Source organism: Pleurodeles waltl, chromosome 4_1, assembly GCF_031143425.1.
Source record: "Pleurodeles waltl isolate 20211129_DDA chromosome 4_1, aPleWal1.hap1.20221129, whole genome shotgun sequence".
Classification (NCBI taxonomy): domain Eukaryota; kingdom Metazoa; phylum Chordata; class Amphibia; order Caudata; family Salamandridae; genus Pleurodeles; species Pleurodeles waltl.
The window spans coordinates 888,145,146-888,163,933 of record NC_090442.1 but is presented as its reverse complement, the minus strand read 5'-3'; the positions used below and the strand labels follow the sequence as shown (position 1 = coordinate 888,163,933).

General features: G+C 44.5%; 1 protein-coding gene across 1 annotated transcript in view; it reads left to right on the top strand.

Annotated features, from left to right (window-relative positions):
- The window catches only part of RELN (reelin), a 1,304,886-nt gene that overhangs the window by 108,416 nt on the left and 1,177,682 nt on the right, over positions 1 to 18,788 (top strand). The window contains exon 2 of the mRNA XM_069229640.1: positions 312 to 422. Coding sequence (XP_069085741.1) covers positions 312 to 422 — 111 coding nt within the window. The remainder of the gene's footprint in view (positions 1 to 311; positions 423 to 18,788) is intronic.

Below are 18,788 nucleotides of genomic sequence, written 5' to 3'. Positions count from 1 at the left end.
TACTCCAAACGATCCAGGCTTCCATACTCTACCTACTTGTAACTTCTAATTTAGGTTGGTCAGACTGAGTCAGTTTGTCAGCATCTAGTCTCCAGCCACGTCCGATGTTGTCCTACCTTTAAAATACCTTTACCATGTCCGATTTCCGGATCCATACCGATGCAGCAACTAGATTACATATACCGACTGTTGTCTCTATGAAATAATCCTCCTTAATGAAACATATCACACTTAAAGATCTAAAATGGGAATGATGTAGAATGGTCTGCTTGTTGTCAGAATACTGAGTCCAACTCTTTCTTCTATTGCAGTGACTATTTCAACCAGTACCTTTTTCGATGGGCTCTTGGTGACAGGACTCTACACGTCTACCAGCGTTCAGGCCTCGCAAAGCGTTGGTGGGTCTAATGCTTTTGGTTTTGGTGAGTACAGCATTAACAATGTACGTTTTAAACATATTGGGGGCAAACATCTAATTGCCTCTCGAACGTCTTTAAAGTCTTGAAGGTTTATGACCCCTCGGCGGGCTTGTTTTTTGCAATGTTGAGAAATGATCTGTATTAAGGAAACGTTGTTTAATTATTACTGTTTCAGCAAGCAGCGGCCTGCAAAATAAAGTGGCAGTAAAATAGCGATTACATACCTGATGTGTAGCAAATTTAACAAGGGAGAGGGACTTTAATAGCCGGTAGAGCCCCTACAGCGGGTTCTAAGGCTTTTAGAACATTCTGCCACACAGGGCAGAATGTTCTATTAAAAAAAAAAAATGTTCACGGAGCCCGAGGGGATTTAAATCCCCTCGGGCTCCGTGAGGCTTTGTTCACAGCTGCTGCTGTGAACAAAGCGAACATTGGCTTTGGCCAAACCGCCAATGTCATAATATTGGAGGTAGGTACAACCAGCCTATTGGCGGTAATACCTCCACTATACCACCGACCGCCGGGGTCGTAATGACCCCCATAGTGTTTTGGGGTATTTTCTTTTGCGGGCACTAGGCCTACCCACACTAGTGAGGTACCATTTTTATCAGAAGGCTTGGGGGAGCGCTGGGTGGAAGGAAATATGTGTCACCTCTCAGATTCCAGAACTTTCTGTCACTGAAATATGAGGAACAGGTGTTTTTTTTGGCCTAAGTTTGAGGTTTGCAAAGGGTTCTGTGTAACGGAACCTGGTGAGAGCCCCACAAGTCACCCCATCTTGGATTCCCCTAGGTGTTTAGTTTTCAAAAATGCGCAGGTTTGGTAGGTTTCCCTATGTGCCGGCTGAGCTAGAGGCCAAAATCCACAGCTTGGCACATTGCAAAAAACAGCTCTGTTTTCTTTGGGAAAATGTGATGTGTCCATGTTTTGTTTTGGGGCATTTCCTGTCACGGGCACTAGGCCGACCCACACAAGTGAGGTACCATTTTTATCGGGAGGCTTGGGGGAATGCTGGGTGGAAGGACATTTTTGGCTCCTCTCAGTTTCCAGAACTTTCTGTCACTGAAATGTGAGGAAAAGGTATTTTGTGGCCTAATTTTGAGATTTGCAAAGGATTCTGGGTAACAGAACCTGGTGAGAGCCCCACAAGTCACCCCATCTTGGATTCCCCTAGGTGTCTAGTTTTCCAAAATGTGCAAGTTTGGTAGGTTTCCTTAGGTGCTGACTGAGCTAGAGGCCAAAATCCACAGCTAGGCACTTTTCAAAAAGAGGTCTGTTTTCTTTGGGAAAATGTGATATGTTCACATTGTGTTTTGGGGCATTTCCTGTCACAGGCGTTTGGCCTACCCATACAAGTGAAGTACCATTTACATCAGGAGACTTGAGGGAATGCTGGGTGGAAGGAAATTTGTGGCTCCTCTCAGATTCCAGAGCTTTCTGTCACCAAAATGTGAGGAAAAAGTGTTTTTTTTGCCAGATTTTGAGGTTTGCAAAGGATTCTGGGTAACAGAACTTGGTGAGAGCCCCACAACTCACCCCATCCTAGATTCCCCTAGGTGTCTAGTTTTCAAATATGCACAGGTCTGGTAGGTTTCCCTAGGTGCCAACTGAACTAGAGACCAAAATCTACAGCTAGGCACTTTGCAAAAAACACGTCAGATTTCAATGTAAACATGTGATGGGTCCATGTTGCATTTCCTGTCGCGAGCGTTAGTCCTACCCACACAAGTGAGGTACCATTTCGATCCGGTGACTTGGGGAAACACACAATACCAAAACAAGTGTTATTGCCCCTTGTCTTTCTCTACATTTTTTCCTTCCAAATGTAAGACAGTGTGTAAAAAAGACGTCTATTTGAGAAATGCCCTGTAATTCACATGCTAGTATGGGCACCCCGTAATTCAGAGATGTGCATATTACCACTGCTTCTCAACACTATGGTGGTCATTCTGACCCTGGCGGTCTTTGACCGCCAGGGCGGAGGACCGCGGGAGCACCGCCGACAGGCCGGCGGTGCTCCAATGGGGATTCCGACCGCGGCGGTAAAGCCGCGGTCGGACCGGCACCACTGGCGGGGTCCCGCCAGTGTACCGCGGCCCCATTGAATCCTCCGCGGCGGCGCAGCTTGCTGCACCGCCGCGGGGATTCCGACCCCCCCTACCGCCATCCAGATCCCGGCGGTCGGACCGCCGAGATCCGGATGGCGGTAGGGGGGGTCGCGGGGCCCCTGGGGGCCCCTGCAGTGCCCATGCCACTGGCATGGGCATTGCAGGGGCCCCCGTAAGAGGGCCCCTACATGTATTTCACTGTCTGCTGCGCAGACAGTGAAATACGCGACGGGTGCAACTGCACCCGTCGCACAGCTTCCACTCCGCCGGCTCGATTCCGAGCCGGCTTCATCGTGGAAGCCTCTTTCCCGCTGGGCTGGCTGGCGGTCTGAAGGCGACCGCCCGCCAGCCCAGCGGGAAAGTCAGAATTACCGCCGCGGTCTTTCGACCGCGGAACGGTAACCTGACGGCGGGACTTTGGCGGGCGGCCTCCGCCGCCCACCAAGGTCAGAATGAGGGCCTATATCTTGTGCCCATTTTGGAAATACAAAGGTTTTCTTGATACCTATTTTTCACTCTTTTTATTTCAGCAAATGAATTGCTATATACCCAGTATAGAATGAAAACCCATTGCAAGGTGCAGGTCACTTATTGGCTCTGGGTAGCTAGGGTTCTTCATGAACCTACAAACCCTATATATCCCCACAACCAGAAGAGGCCAGCAGATGTAACGGTATATTGCTTTAAAAAATCTGACATTGCAGGAAAAAGTTGCAGAGTAAAATGTTGAGAAAATTTATGTTTTTTTTCCTTAATTTCAATTTTCTGTTTTATTTCAGCTGTTATTTTTGGTAGGAAACACTTGTAGGATGTTCACAAATTACCACTTGCTGAATTCAGAATTGTGTCTACTTTTCAGAAATGTTTAGCTTTCAGGGATCCAGCATTGGTTTCACACCCATTTCTGTCACTAACTGAAAGGAGGCTGAAAGGACAACAAATAGTAAAAATGGGATATGTCCCTGTAAAATGCCAAAATTGTGTTGAAAAATTGGGTTTTCTGATTCTAGCTTGCCTGTTCCTGAAAGCTGGGAAGCTGGTAATGTTAGTACTGCAAACCCTTTGTTGATGCCATTTTCAGGGAAAAACCACAAGCCTTCTTCTGCAGCCCTTTTCCCCATTTTTAAAAAAAAAAACGAAATTTGGCTAATTTCTTGGTCTCTTTCAGGGGAACCCACAAACTCTGGGTACCTCTAGAATCCCCAGGATGTTGGAAAAAAAGGACGCAAATTTGGCTGGGGTAGCTTATGTGGACAAATAGTTATGAAGGCCTAAGTGTGAACTGTTACAAATAGCCAGAAAAAGGCTTGGCACCTGAGGGGGAAAAGGCCTGGCAGAAAAGGGTTTAAACTGCACCCACAGGCTTAATGGCAGGCCTGAGAGATGTTTAAAAGGTCTGCTTTTTTGGTGGCACAATTAGTGCTATATTCCCACTAGTAGCATTTAATGTTCAGGCCCTAGGTACATGTAGTACCACTTTACTGACTTAAAAGTAAATTACATGCTCCAATTGGGTGCAAGTCAGTTTTACCATTTTTAAAGGTGACAATACAAGCTTATTAGCACTGGTTATCAGTTGTAAAGCGGGTTCAGAAAAAGGGAGGGTGTAAGCAAAAAGCCTGGGGATGACCCAGAAGACAGGGCCAAGTCCAGCAAAGATGATGATTAATACACTTTATGTGCATGGCCTTTTCTTTATTTAGGAGGTAAGCATCTAATGTTTTTTGTCCATTATTGCAAGCAAAATTCATCAGATAGGTTCTTCCCCATTTTCAACAACTCCCATGGTATTATTAACATATTGCAATAGTGTAAGTGTATTATCTTTTTCAAGGGTATTATACAACTAGGATAATATGAGACATCTAACACCTTACGTCAGAAGGACTTCAATTGTTTCCAGTCACCACAACACTTCACCAGCAGATTTGTTTTCCATTGTCTGATTCGTATATATTGAAATACATCCCCTGACATCAATTAATAATCACTTGTACATTGTTCAAAATGTATTGTAAAAATGGCATTTTTGTACGGTCACCCCTGTTTGTTTGGACTGATGCTTATTTTTTTACTCTGCACTGGGACTCTACTAACAAAGCCCCAATGCACCTGTTCTCACCCCTAAACATGTAAAATTTGGCTGTATTCCTAATTGCCATATTTAACTTACCTGTAAGTCCCCATTATATGGTACCAAGTGCACCCTGACCCTGTAAGTTAAATGACAGTAGTGGACTGCAGCACATGTTGTGCTACCACTAAAGTAACAATGGAAAATATGACTGCAGGCCTACCATAAATATTTGGCGGTGAAGGGTTCAACTGTAAATTCATCCTGCCAAAATAACCACTTCTGACATGCCTAAATCCTCCTTTTAAATATTAATGAGTCACCCATAAGTAAGCATTAATTGGTCATAAGGCAGGGTGCATGGTAATTAAGAGTAGGCCGTGTAAGAATTTAAAGTAAAACATGTCCATACCGTGAAAAATCTAAAAAGCTAATTTCACTGTAGCTGGGGAAACTGTTCTTAGAAAACCATTGGAAATTATTGTTAAAGGTAAATAATATTATCTCCGTCTGAGAATCAGATAAAAAACATACTTCTTGAACTTTTTAAAATATTTACTACAAATCCAATTCATTGGTATAGTTGGATTTAAATATTTTCCAAACGATACAAAGTTACCTTTAGCCTGTCATAAGCCTCTAGAAGCTAATTTGCCTGAGGTTTCAAATGTCACCAAGTGCCTAGGTGGCTCCATGATTAGGTATGAAGTGGCTCTCAGAGATGAGACAAAGTGAGAGAAGTTGACCTTCCCTTGACAGGATGTCCACCTGGACTGTGCCTTGAATCCTAATTAAATTCAAAGGATGGTACCTTGTCACTGGCAGATTGTGCTAACACCTGGACCTGCGCCCTCTATTGTCCTGCTAGCCAACCTCATGCCACACACAGTGTGAGAGGAGCTGCCTCCAAAACTGGTTTTGAGTGACCACAGAGGGTTTGCTCATTTCCCTGGTCACACCTCTTGGGTGGGCACAGCAGCTCTGCACAATGGCGGAAAGTTTCTGCCATCTTAGTTTTGGGTAGAGAAGGGCACTATGGTATAGTGTACAGTAAAACACAGAGGAAGTGCCACAAAAGTGGTTTGAGCCACCCCGGGGAAACCTTTCCCACATTAGTAAGGGAGAGGCCAGGAGTTTCTCTCACAAACTGGTTGGCACGGAGCATGAAGGAGGCATCCCCAGTAACCTTCTCAGCACTTTGCTTAACCTATGGAAGAGAGAAGAAGGAGTGCACCTGCTGTTGTGATAAAAGCTGCAAGAAGGGCACTTTCAAGAAGCGCCCAGCTGACCAGTTCCATCTGGACCTACTCTGGACCCCCAAGTGCTGTTTCCGAGTTCCTAAAACCTATGAATGTTGTTAGAGGCAACTCCTCCTGTGTCAACGTCGATTTGCCCTAAATGCCCCTAGGGCATTGTGCATGATTTTTTAAAAGCAGGACATGTATTTAATGTTTTACATGTCCTGGTAGTGAAAAATACATTTTTAGGTCTCACCTATGCAGCACATGTGCCGTGCTGCGAGATATGTTGTTTACAACCCACCCATACCATATAATTAGTTGCTTTTATTGTAATTCTCATTTGCAGTGTTTCGATCACTCAGCTCCTGTAAGCTTTTCTTCTTTTCTTGTATTAGCTCCTCCTTGGAGCATGGATCAAGTACATGTGTTCTTCTTTCTCTTTGTTCTTTCTTGTCTTTTTGCAATGCACTATTTTTTATTTTGTAAGCATCTAAGTATTACTCTTGAACGTGCAATGTGCTTTCTTACTCTTAACACAGGCATATGAATTCTTATGTTTGTTGCTTTCACCCTATCAGCTGTCTCTATTGGCACTTTAGTTACTTACACCCACAACTGAACTACTCTACGTCTTTCTACTCAACGCTACCCCTCTCTATGCTACTCCACTATCTGCTATTCCATGCCACTCTACACCCCTATACTCTGCGCAATGCTACACCACTACACTTTATGCCACCCCACTCTACACCACTCTACACTTCACCCTACGCCACTATACTCTACACCACTCCACTCAACCCCTCTCTATGCCAATTTACTGTACTCTATGCCACTCTTCTTCACTCCATTATACTCCACTCCACTCCACTCTACAGCACTCTACTCCATGCCACTCTCCTCCACGCCACTCCACACCATGGCACTCTGTGTCTCTCCACTCTATGCTAGTCTACTTCATGCCTCTCTACTCTATGCCACTCCAATCTATACCACTCTATGGCATCCCCTGTACACTATGCCACTCCACTGTATGCCACTCTACTCCACTGTCCTCCAGGCCACTCTACTCTATGCCATGCTATCTCATTCCACTCCACACAGTGCTACTCTACGCCACTCTATGCCACTCTTCTCTGCCATTGCATTCTTGCCACTCCACACCATGTCACTGTACTCTACACCACTCCAACCTAAGGCATTCTACCTCACAAGATTCTATGCCACACCACTCCTCCTCACTCTACTCCACCTCACTCTACTCCAATCCACTCTACTCCATCCCACTCCATACCAGACTACTCCATGCCAATCTACTGTATGCCACTCTATGCTGCACCACTCTATTCTTCTCCACGGCATGCCACTTCACTCCACTCCATTCCAATCTATGCCACTCCAATCTATGCCATCTACTCTGTGCCACTCTACTGTACTCTACTGTAGAGACTGTATGCCACTCCATTCCACTCTACATCACTCTACACCGCTCTATGCCACTGTACCCTATGCCACTCTACCCCACTCTACAGCACTCTAGTCTACGGCACTCTGATCTGTGTCACTCTACTCAATGCCACTCTACTCCATGTCACAAACTTTTAGCCATGCTGAACAGCAGCCAATCTACTGTACAACATGACTAAAAGACATTGGTAAGGCCAATAGCTTTCACATAGGCGCAACATATGGGCTGTGCCAATGCTTGTTGTAGGAAGATGGCTCTTTATATAGTAGACCAAAATGAGATATACTGTGCAAGGAGTCCAAACAATCCTCAGCGGTATCACAGAGGCACAAAAGGCATCCCAAATGCTCTCTTTTTGGGTAGTGTGGTCAAGCAGTTAGGCATATCAGAGGGTAGTGCTAAGCATGTAAGGCACACACTCATGCAGTAAGTGAGACACACACTCAATAAAGACATCGGACACCAATTTATAAAAATAACATATACTTTTATATAAACTTTGATACCAAGATCACCAGAGTCAGGTGAGTTGAAATGTTATGAATTTTTAGAGTTTTTAAAAGTAGACAGTGCATTTTGCAGGAAGCTGTAATGCAAACCTATGGAGGAAAACAAAGATGGCAATCCAGGTACAATGACTTATGGGTCCAGTCTCCTGGACTTAAGGGGGTTTTGGGGCACGGTCTAAGACCACACCAACAGGTCATCTCAGGGAGCTGTGGTGCATCCGGGTGGAGATGTGTGTCATGACGTCGGGTGTCCCATTCAAGTCACTGCAGGGGTATAATGGAAGAACAGTCCAGGGAAACCCACATGGGGCTCGACCCTTGAGGTCCTCGGGCATGTCAGGACATTGTCAATCCACTCCTCCTCTGGATGTATGGCGCGGGAGCAGGGATGTCTTCTGGTGTTAGGTCCAGCAGTGGAATTCCTCGCTGTTGCAGGTGGGCCTGTTCAGCCTGACTAAGCCAACAAGTGGGCTCAGGTCTCACAAGGTGGTAAGATCTGGGGACACCCATGGTTCTCCTCTTCTGGGTGGTTGGATGCAGAGGTCACTTGCGGTTGCAAGGGGGTCTGCAGAAATAGCCTGCAGATGCTATTGTGAAGTACACAGTGGACGAGCACAGGGTGGGCTTCTTTTCTGGAGGGCCCACACTGACACCGTTGGCCCATTTCAATACAGGCTAGCCGGCTCAGGTGCAGTAGTGATGTGTAGAATCTTTTTTTTGGCAGTCCTGGTCCTCTTAGTTCTTTCTTGGATGCCTGCGGATGCAGGGGAGCAGCTTCTCCACTCCAATGGAGTTCTTCTAGGTGATTTGCAGAGCACTGGCAGCTCTCCCAGTTTCCTGGAGGCTGCAGCGGCAGGACAGGTCAGTTGCTACTCAAGGTTAGGGTGCGGCAGGCAGGTTGGCGGGGATGGCGCCAAGTCAGTTGTACTCCTTGGTTCTTGGGTCCACCAGGCTTCTCATCCACTTCCCCTTTTATGTCCAGCAAAGATCTGAGATATGGGGGTCCCCTAAATGCTCAATATAGGGGGCGTTAAGGAGAGTGAAGGATAGTAGACAATGGGCCTTGGAGTCACTATGTCCCCTAGATGACCACTTACTATGGGGCGTGGGCATCACCCTGTCCAGAGGTCTTCAATTTCACTACATGCAAGCTGGCGGAATTTCCTAAGTTGTATCCACTTCAGGCTGGCCACCCCTAGGGGTGTACAAAGTCTGGAACTGTGACACATCTCCTGCATAGCTAATTCTCCCACCTGTCCAGGTGCCAGATGGGCCCTGAGGCATGGGAGTTGGCATCTTCCTCTGAGGAAGGCCAGTTCTGTATATCAAAGGCGGTGGGCTTCTTTGAAGCTCCTGCCTTGGAATGCAGGTCATCCTGTGGGAAGGGTTGGGTAACACCACATGCTTTTGTTTGTGACCTGTCGCAGGAGGAGCCTCCCCACCTGGGAGGTCAGATTCTCATCTGTTGGTGGCAGGCTGGCCAGAACACGTCAGGGAGCTCCCCAGCAGTTGGTAGGTTTTTCAGGGGGCACTTCTAAGGTGCCCTCTGGGTGCATGTATTAATAAATCCATCACTGGAATCACTGAGGATTTATTAATACAAGATGTTTGATACCAAGCATCCCTAGGTTCAGAGAAGCCATCATGTAGCTGGGGAACTTGTAGTGATCAGTGTCCAGCACATGTATTTAAAATGGCTTACCTGTACACTTACTATGTCTAAGAATCGACAAAGACATAGTAGTGGCATATTTGCTCATGCATGTATGCCATCACTTGTAATATAATGCACTCTGCCTTAGGGCTGAAGGCCTGAGGTAGGGGTGACTTACAGATTTTACAAGCAGTGTTTTAGGGGACATGGCACGCAAGTGTGTGCCATGTTGTGTTTTCAACTTTTGGAGCAACTTGTCATGCAGCCTGCAATGAGAGGTCTGCATAAGGTTGGTGCTGGGTCCCTCAGAGTGGCACAAGTTGTGCTGCAGCTCTGAGGGGCCGTCTTCAGTACCAATGCCCTAGATACCATGCACACCATTTACTAAGGACTTAAAGCGGGTTGAAGAGCCTGGTCACTTGGGGATCAAGTGACTAGGTGACTTGTTTTAGGGAAGGAACACTGGCAGTGGGGACCTGGTTAGCAGGAACCCAGTACACTTCAGTTTAAGTTGCATCAAATGAACAGGCAAAAAGTGTGGGGGAGGGGTACTGCAACCAGAACCCAGCTCCCTACACTTGTTTACTGTGGCACATCTAACTCTCCCATTGACTAATACTGGTTTGCACTTTGACATTGAATAAGTGCTAAGTTCAGTTTGGGAGCAGATAGAAACAAATTTCAAAGTGCCTGTTAATAGCAATATATATTCCAACTTAATGGTCAAGTTGGATTTTAAGTTACTATCTTGTAAGATACACCTTCAGAAAGTTGTCATTTTTCTGCCTAAAATTAAAAGGATCTGCCAGTGTCTACATGTTACCTGACGGCTTCCCTGTGGTGAGATGTGTATTGCTCCCAGACAGTGGACAAAGGGCTCTGGGTGCGGGGTGGGGGACTCCTTCCTTGACAGTATTACCTGGGAGCTGTGTCAAGGCTATTCCTGACCTTCAAAGGATGCCTACCTTGTCATTGGAAGATGCAGCTTACACCTAGGCCTGCTTCCTTTTTTCCTTTCTAGTCAGGGTGGCACAAAACCCAGCAGGGATAGAAGAACTGAGCCAAATAGGTTGAGAAGGTGGACAGAGGCTTGCTGTCCATCCACGGGCTGGCACTCGGCATAAAAGTGGACCCCACATACCTCTCTCAGAACGCTGTTGGACCTGTGAAGAATCAGAAGAACTGCTCTGCTCTCTGAAGAACCTGATGCGCTTGCCTTGATCTCAGAACCCCAGAAGTGACTCCAAGGGTCAGTTGGCTGACCTCCTGTTCACGCTTTAGGAACAAAGCACGCTTCAAAAGTCCTTTTCCTGTAACTGCCCAGCCTCCCACAATCAACTGAACCTGAGTGCACTCTTCCTGTTCTCAAAGTTCTAGAAGTGGCACTCAGAAACCTTTTGCCATTTTTCTACCTGGAGAACTGACAGAGACAAGGATCACCATTGAAGCCACAGTTGTTGACGTTGAATTGTCGGTTGGCCTCAACTTGCTGGTTTCTTTTATTGAAGGAAATCTGATTTCCAGAAAAGTTTCTAAATCAATGTTGAGACCTTCCTGGGCAAGGGCACCAGACTTCTCCTGCTTGGAGATTTCCTGCCTTTTTTTAGTCCCCCACCAGAGTCCGCTCTTCAGCAACCCGCTGCCATTGAATCCCAACTCAGACCCAGCTTGCAGCTTGCCTTGTTAATGACTCATAGAGCACTTTTCTCTGTAAATGTTTCAATGTTTAAAGGTAAACTTCCCACCGGGATGAACCTGGTCCATGTAACTGGCCGGTGATCTATTGGGGTCGGCTTTATATTTTGGCTTGGATTTTGTCTGGCATGGCCTGATAACTGCAGTTAGCGTTTTGTGCTTTTTGGCTGTATTTTGAATTTAAACTTTAAAAAATCATATCTCTGGTTCTACTTAGTGGCTGTTTGTTGTTCTAGTGTTATTGTATTTATTCAAATATTCTCTAGTTTTTTAAACTAGGTTGGGATTTTTTTTGCGCTTTTTTCACTTTATTACTGTTGTGTAATGCATAAATACTTTACACATTGTCTCTAAGTTAAGGTTGACTGCTTTTGTACCAAGCTACCAGAAGGTTAAGCACAGTTTTATATAGATACTTTTGTAGTTCGCCCTGACAAGGATTCCAATTATTATTTGAGGTGAGTTCTCACCCCCTCATCTAATACTCCAATTTCTTACATTGCCTCTTTGACCAGGACCTACTGGGACCTCGTATTCAAACTGAGCTCTAGCGCGGTCCTCCTTAAACCATACTTTTTTCCCAGTCTAGCGGGACTAGTTGCCCACAGTTGGCACTTTGCGCTTTTTTGGTCCTAAAATTGAATTTAAACTTTAAAAATTGATGTATCTGGTTTCCCTTATTGGGTTTTTGTCATTTTGTTCATGAAAATATTCTCTATTTTAATAAATTGGAGTGAGATTTTTTATTGTGTTGATTTTTTGACTTTTTAACTGTTTTGGTACTTCTAACCAGTGGTAGCTCCTCTGCTAAGGCATTGGAGCATCGCCCCACTGCTTTCAGCAGGAGTAAAATATAAAACAAGCATTTTCAATGCAACGGGTCTCACATTTGTTCGAGTTAGAGCTATTAGCGTTGTAAAGCAAAAAAAACGCAGCGCGATCATGCTTTGTAAAATGCAGCGCGATATCGCTGCGTGGAAAATAAACAGATAACGTAGTCCAGACTCCAGGCTGAAAACATAGAGACTCATATGTTTTTGGTACTTTACCGGTGCTGTGTAGGTGGGCTAAACACCGGAAAAGGCATGACGTATGCATGCCTTTCACAAATGAAAGCAAGCGGATTTTAAAGGGCAAGCCCTCGAACCAATGTAAGTGACTGACGTGGCATGGGCATGGTTTCAAGCCCAAAGAGAGATTACAGAATGGCCCATGATGATAATAACAGAACTTTATTATCATTTTATTTTTATATGGAGCAAGGTTAGGATGGGGCGGGGATCGAGGGGGCTGAGGAAGAGTGGTTTGTGACCATAAGTATGCATGTCTGTTTGGCTGACCGTGTTGGCCTGGCTAAACAGCCATGCGGACTTTGCATTTCTCCAGAAAGTGCACAGGGTCCCTCTCCCTGTGTGAGCGCTGAACGAGACTACTCACACCAATCACGACGCTGCGGTCATGTTGGTGACAGCTGCGTCGTGATTGGCTGAGGGGAGTCAGGGAGCCTGTGTGCTTCCCGAAAGAGGACGAGGACGGAGGAGATGAACCAGTCTCCTGACAAGGTGATTTTTTAATTATTATTTTGTTTTATCCCTGCCACTCCTGTTCAGTGGCAGCGCCACTGCTTCTAACTGCTTTACACATTTTCTTAAGTTAAGCCTGTCTGCTCTGTGCCATAACTATGAACCTATACTGGACCTAACAAGAATAGTTACATTATCATTTGTGATGGACTACCACCCACCTCAACTAATAATTCACTTTATCACATGTAAAATGCCTGTTTAAGTGTAATTTAACACTAATACTACGTGCAATGTCACAATTACCAAAAACAACAAGCATTTGCAAGTCCAATAGTTTTCACCATTGGGGCTATTGGCTTTGCCAGTTTACCATTGGTTTTTAGCCTTGATGCCATGCAGCATGGCATACGAATAAACAAAAAAAGCCTTTGATGCTGCCTATTACTCTCTTTGTAGGTGCTTGTTTTTTCTTTTTAGTTAATGAGCTGAGTTGGATTGGTAACTAAAAAGAAAAATTGTGGAAAAACATTTTTGTTTTTAAAGTTGGTGGGGAAACAGTGGAGAAGCAGAAGTAACAGAGGAGGGTGAAAGCAACATTGGGGTGGTGGAAGCAATTTGGATGGAGTGTAACAGGGTGCAGGAGGGGAGAGCACATGGGGGAGCAGGCAGCAGCGGGAGTACAGGGGAGGGAGGAGAAGCTACAAGGTAATAGAGAAAGGTACAGGTGGGGAAGCAACACAGGGGGCAGGGGTGGGGGGGAGAATCAATAGATAAAACAGCAACGTGGAGTGGGCGCGGTGAAGCACAGGGGAGAGAAAGCAACAAAGGAGGACACAGTAGCGAGCTCAACATTAAGGGGTCAGAGTGAAGCACACAGATGACAGAGACCAACACTAAGTGCAGGGGGGGGGGGGGGGAGAAGTACAGAAGGAAGCCAGCTGGAAAAAAAAGCATGCAGTCTCATGGAGTCCCTAGCCGAAAAGAAAAGAATAATGCTTGAAAAACAACCAGTGGAAGCATAGAAGCCAGCCTATCAAAAGTGATGATAAAAAGGCAGGGCAGCATGGGACGGACAAACAAAAGACTGACAAGCTTGGAAACGAATAAGGAGCAACTGAGTGGGGCTTTTGGCTTTATCGCAAGTGACATACATATCAATTATATTATACCAGGTTCAAAAGTGCAATGGAATAGTTATTTCTTCAGTAATATCAGACTCGACTCAGACTTGAATGACTAATATCTCATTACATTCTACTATAACTGTGGGAGTTTTATAGAATGTACAAAGTTGTGTTTCTTGATGATTTCTACTTTCCATGACGGAAGTAGTATTCATTAAACTGTTCGGTTTTGCTTAGTTCATCATAAAGCATAGATCCGTCTCATTTTCTAGATTTTGTGATATGGTTTCTTGTTTGTCTAAACTGTAAACACCTATTTCCTTTAGTTTCTTTCCTTTTACATAAATGTTTATGATACGATAAGATCTGTTACATGTCTCTAGAATCCCAACGGTCACCGTAAGGGCATAACATATTCTCATTAATGCACCTGTCTTATATCAACTCATTGGTTTGGGCTTTTATGTAACACACTTCTGCCACTTTTGTGTTTATGAGGAATTTTTGTTTTTCCTTTTTATGCGATTGCAGGCTAGAGAACGTATGCAAGATTGGTAGAGTGTGTGGCTTTATGGATAGTCTTTGGAGAGAAGCGTGCGAATGTGTCTGTGAGACTGTTACCAGCGTTGGGAATCATGTATATAGATGCTACGCGTTTGTTGAGAAGCAGCTAATGCGTTAAGGGATCATACATTAATACCCAGTAAAAGCAGAAACATTACATATATAAATACCTTACAATGACAAAGCATTAATTCCCGAGCCATATGTGCCCCGGAGTCCCTTCAAGGGGGTGGGTGTGGCTGGTTAGAGGGATTGGTCCGACTTATTAATTTTTTGTTAATATTCTTAGAAAAGCCATGGACTTTTTCATAAGATTTGATTCATTCTGTACTAAGTATGGCCGATTGGGTAGGTGGTCCTATATGTCTCACAACGTTTTAGTGAGCTCAGATTCCCACATCAGGAATTCTAGATGTGAGGGGTTAAATTTAAGCTAGTCGTATTTAATCTGACTATTATTTGGTAGAAAACAAAATCCTAGAGTATACCTTTAGTATGTGTCTGTTTTGTTTTTAGTTTTAGGATGGTTTTGATGCAGCCCACATAAGGTAGGTTGTGAAGTCAAAAAATGCTGAATAGGTCAGGTAGCAAATTGTTGCAGAGCATACCAGTGGTTTAGTACAGTTTATTTAGTACAGCCCTGTGTAACCACTGAATGGGTGTGCATTGGTGAAGAGATGTGATGGGGCAGTAGAATATTGTATCTTGCACGAAAGAAGAGAGGAGATTTATTGTAAGGGTTTTACCTGGATTCCCATTATGCATAGTCTGTTAGTGATAAATGCACTATATTTAAGGCAGCAGAAAGGGCAAGGAGTATAAGACTGAGATTATCCAAGATGTCAATTAGATTTCCATCACAGTTGGAAACCAGTTAGAATGGCATTAGGTCGTTTTGCTCTGTGGTTTGCAATAGTTATGAGTTGGTAAATGTTTCACTCTGTGCACTTAGAATCTGTCCTTGATATCTGCTCTGTTATTTTCTGAGACAGGGGTATACAGGCCTTGTATTGTTAAGGGGGGAAATGGTTATGTATTGACTGATAGCTTAACAGAGCAGATGTATTTTCTCAGTACAATTGTTCTCATCTGATAGAGACTCCTCTTTTGAATATCCCCCAGGCATTAGACTGAATCTGGAAACTTTTTTGCAGCACTTAAGCATACTTGATGGTGGCACCATGCAGTTCAGAACTGATGCCATTTAAAAAATGACATGCGGAGCACGTAAAGGAACCAATTCCGCATGCTGATTTCAGTTCCTTTCTTTCCATGCCTCTAGATGTGAATCCAGAGCATCTCTCATCTCTCAGACTGCTTTTTGCCAGCTATTTTACAAATTTCCTGCAGTGGTTAAGAGATGTCACCACCTACGAGCACAGGTTTTAAGCCCTGTAAGGACTGTTGCAAACACATCTGTGACAATTTCCCACCAGGTGACCCTGCGGTGTCTGTGGTCAGGCCACATATACTGTATGTCGATGTACCTGAAGGGCATCAGAGAATGCAAGACAAAGCTTTACATCGCCAAGCACAACTAGACACAGTGCCGCGTCCCCTCCAAGTCCCACTCCAAGCCAAAAGTTCGGCCCCCTGGAGCCTCTGCAAATGGCTGGACCATCATCGTAGTGGTGCACCACATGGTGGGCTCACCAAATGCCAGGGTGGGCGACCTCGTCTGTTGTCACCTAGTGGATCATGAGTAGGCGTTACTCATGGCACACGATCTCTTCCGTGAATGGGGAAAACCCTGGCTTGATCTATTCAGCACTGCCGAGAATGCAGTATGTTAACACTTCTGCGTTCGCTCGAAGATGTGTTCAGCCTTGACTGGACAGCTATATGCCTTTTTGCCGATACCACTCCTGCCCCACGTACTTAAGAAGATCAGGGCAGACCGGGCCTACATCATCCTGGTGGCTCCAGACTGGGCATAGAGAATATCATATCCAAAACTCGGGGGCTTGAGCATCTGTCCTCCATTCAGGCTGCCCCTGCGGGAAGATCTTCTGTTGCAGCGGAGTGATTGGGTTCTCCACCCAAGTCTTCACAATCTCCACCTTCATGCATGGAGATTGAGTGGCGACAGCTGAACACCCTCGATCTTTCTCTGGAGATGGTTGTTGTCATCTTGGCAGCTAGGCATCCCTCAAACAAAACTGTATACGCCTTTTGTTAGGACTAATTTTGCCGGGTCATGGTGTAGAAGGAGAGTCGTCTGTTAAGGTATTCTGTTCCGGTGTTAATACACTTGCAACAAGCAAATATCCATGTTATTAGTGTAGACACACTATATAAGCAATTATTATCTACAAAAAAACAGAACGTCTTGAAGCCAGTTGCTGATGAAAGAATATCCAATTACACGTTTCTGCAAAATGCCTTAGTCAAATGTTTAGGATAGTCAGTTCCAGTTGGAATGTCGAAGTTTTAGCTTTGCCAAACATATTTGGAGATTTCATGAGTACAGTTGGGCTACTTGAACAATTATCATCAGCCATGAAAAGAAGTGGGAAACCAAGGTTAGATTATTTAAGGTAAATACATTAGATCACGCACCAAAGATGTTCACAGAGCTTATTTCCAAGAAAATACCAAAGTTACATACAGCACCAGTATCAAGAAAATGGAAAGCCTTCTTAGGTCTTACTTTGATCACGAAGCTCAATAGTAGTTCATGTTTGAAGGAGCATCATTCAGAACATAACTGAGTCGGCTCCAGACACTTTCAGTAACTGTGCAATGTACCAACAAAATAGTGGAAATTGATTAATTCACGATCCCAGAATTAAGGCGTAGATTAGTTTGAATTTAAGTAAAACCACAACTTCATTATAAAATCTTAGTTCAGTCTGTTTTATATAGACTTCAGACATGTGAAGCAAAGGAAAAGGCATATTATTAGTCCATCACAAAGAAACTGGAGTAAAAACCTGGAATGGTGCCTGACAGCGCAAGACTAATCCCAGTAACCAACAATAACCATTGGGCTAACAAAAAGCTTTGTATTCCTTAGTAACATGGTATTCACTATGAAGCTGTTCAACATCTCGCCAGTGGTACTAAGTGCTACATAAAAGCAATTACAACTACAATACAATGTTCTTCGCTGCCACATCATTTCTGAAGCAGTTCAATTTCACCTGCTTTAATGTTGAGAGCAACATGTTAGTGCTTGAATTATCAGTATTTAGTAAGTATTGGTACTCAGCAAGCATAACATTAGTGGAGAGCCAGAGTCAAGTTAAAAATAACAAATATGTTTTTAGATGTATTTAGCTATTTATTACAGATAATTTTTAGCCCGGACTTAGCCACATGAGGAGCTGAGCACTTATACGTATATCAACAGTATACAGCAGAGGTCTTCAAAGTGTGGGACGTGCCCTCCTGTTGGTCTGTGACTTCACACCTGGGGGTGGGGGATGCTATTGCCTTGCTCAGACACTTTAGAGAACCACTGCACTAATGAGAGGGGTGGGAGGACAGTGTTGGAAATGGCCCTTTCTGCAGCGTTATCCCCAAACCTTTAGCCTTTCTCCTCCTATTTTTCTGACCCTATTTTTGTTGGCTTTAGGACTCTGGGCACTTTACCATTGCTAATCAGTGCTAAAATGCATGTGCTCTCTCCCATACAACTTAGTATAATTGAGGTACACCTGTTTGGGTTATTTATTTACCTGTACGTCCCTTATAAAGTGGCATACCATACCTAGGGCATGTAAACTAAATGCTACCAGTGGGCCTGCAGTGCAGATTGCACCACCCACAGGAAGGAGTAGCCTTTCAAACTTGTCTCAGCACTGCCACTGCAGGGGCTGCGTGCGCAGTTGACTGTCACATTGACTTGACAAGTCAAACTACTTTCCAAGGCCTAAACTCCCTTTTTGCTAGACCTAAGTCACCCCTAAGTTAGGCCCTATATAGCCCTATGGGCGGGGTGCTGTGTACTTGAAAGGTAGGACATATATTTTTATGTACTACATGTCCTATTAGTGACAAAAAGTATATTTCATTTTTCACTGCAGTGAGTGCTGCTCTTCTCATAGGTTTGCATTGGGAATGTCCTTATATACGTCTACGTGGTCATTTCTGATCTATAGGGAGTAGCATGGACATGTTTGGTATGTTTGGAATGGTAGTGAGAAATCCTGCTTCCTGGTGTAGGTGGATTTTACATTAAGATTTTAGAAATGCCCCTTTTATAAAGTGGGCCTTTCTCTGTGCTTATAACTCTAGTGCTTTGTAGTCTGACTTCATCCATTTCTGGGGCAGAGTGACAGCTCCACTTGGTGCATACTTTCCAGACAGCCATCACACAGGAGGGACTGGGTGTGACAGAAGAGGCATCTGCATAGTGAAAGTCTTCCTCGGCTGGTGAGAGGGAGGATCGTTCACACCTTAAA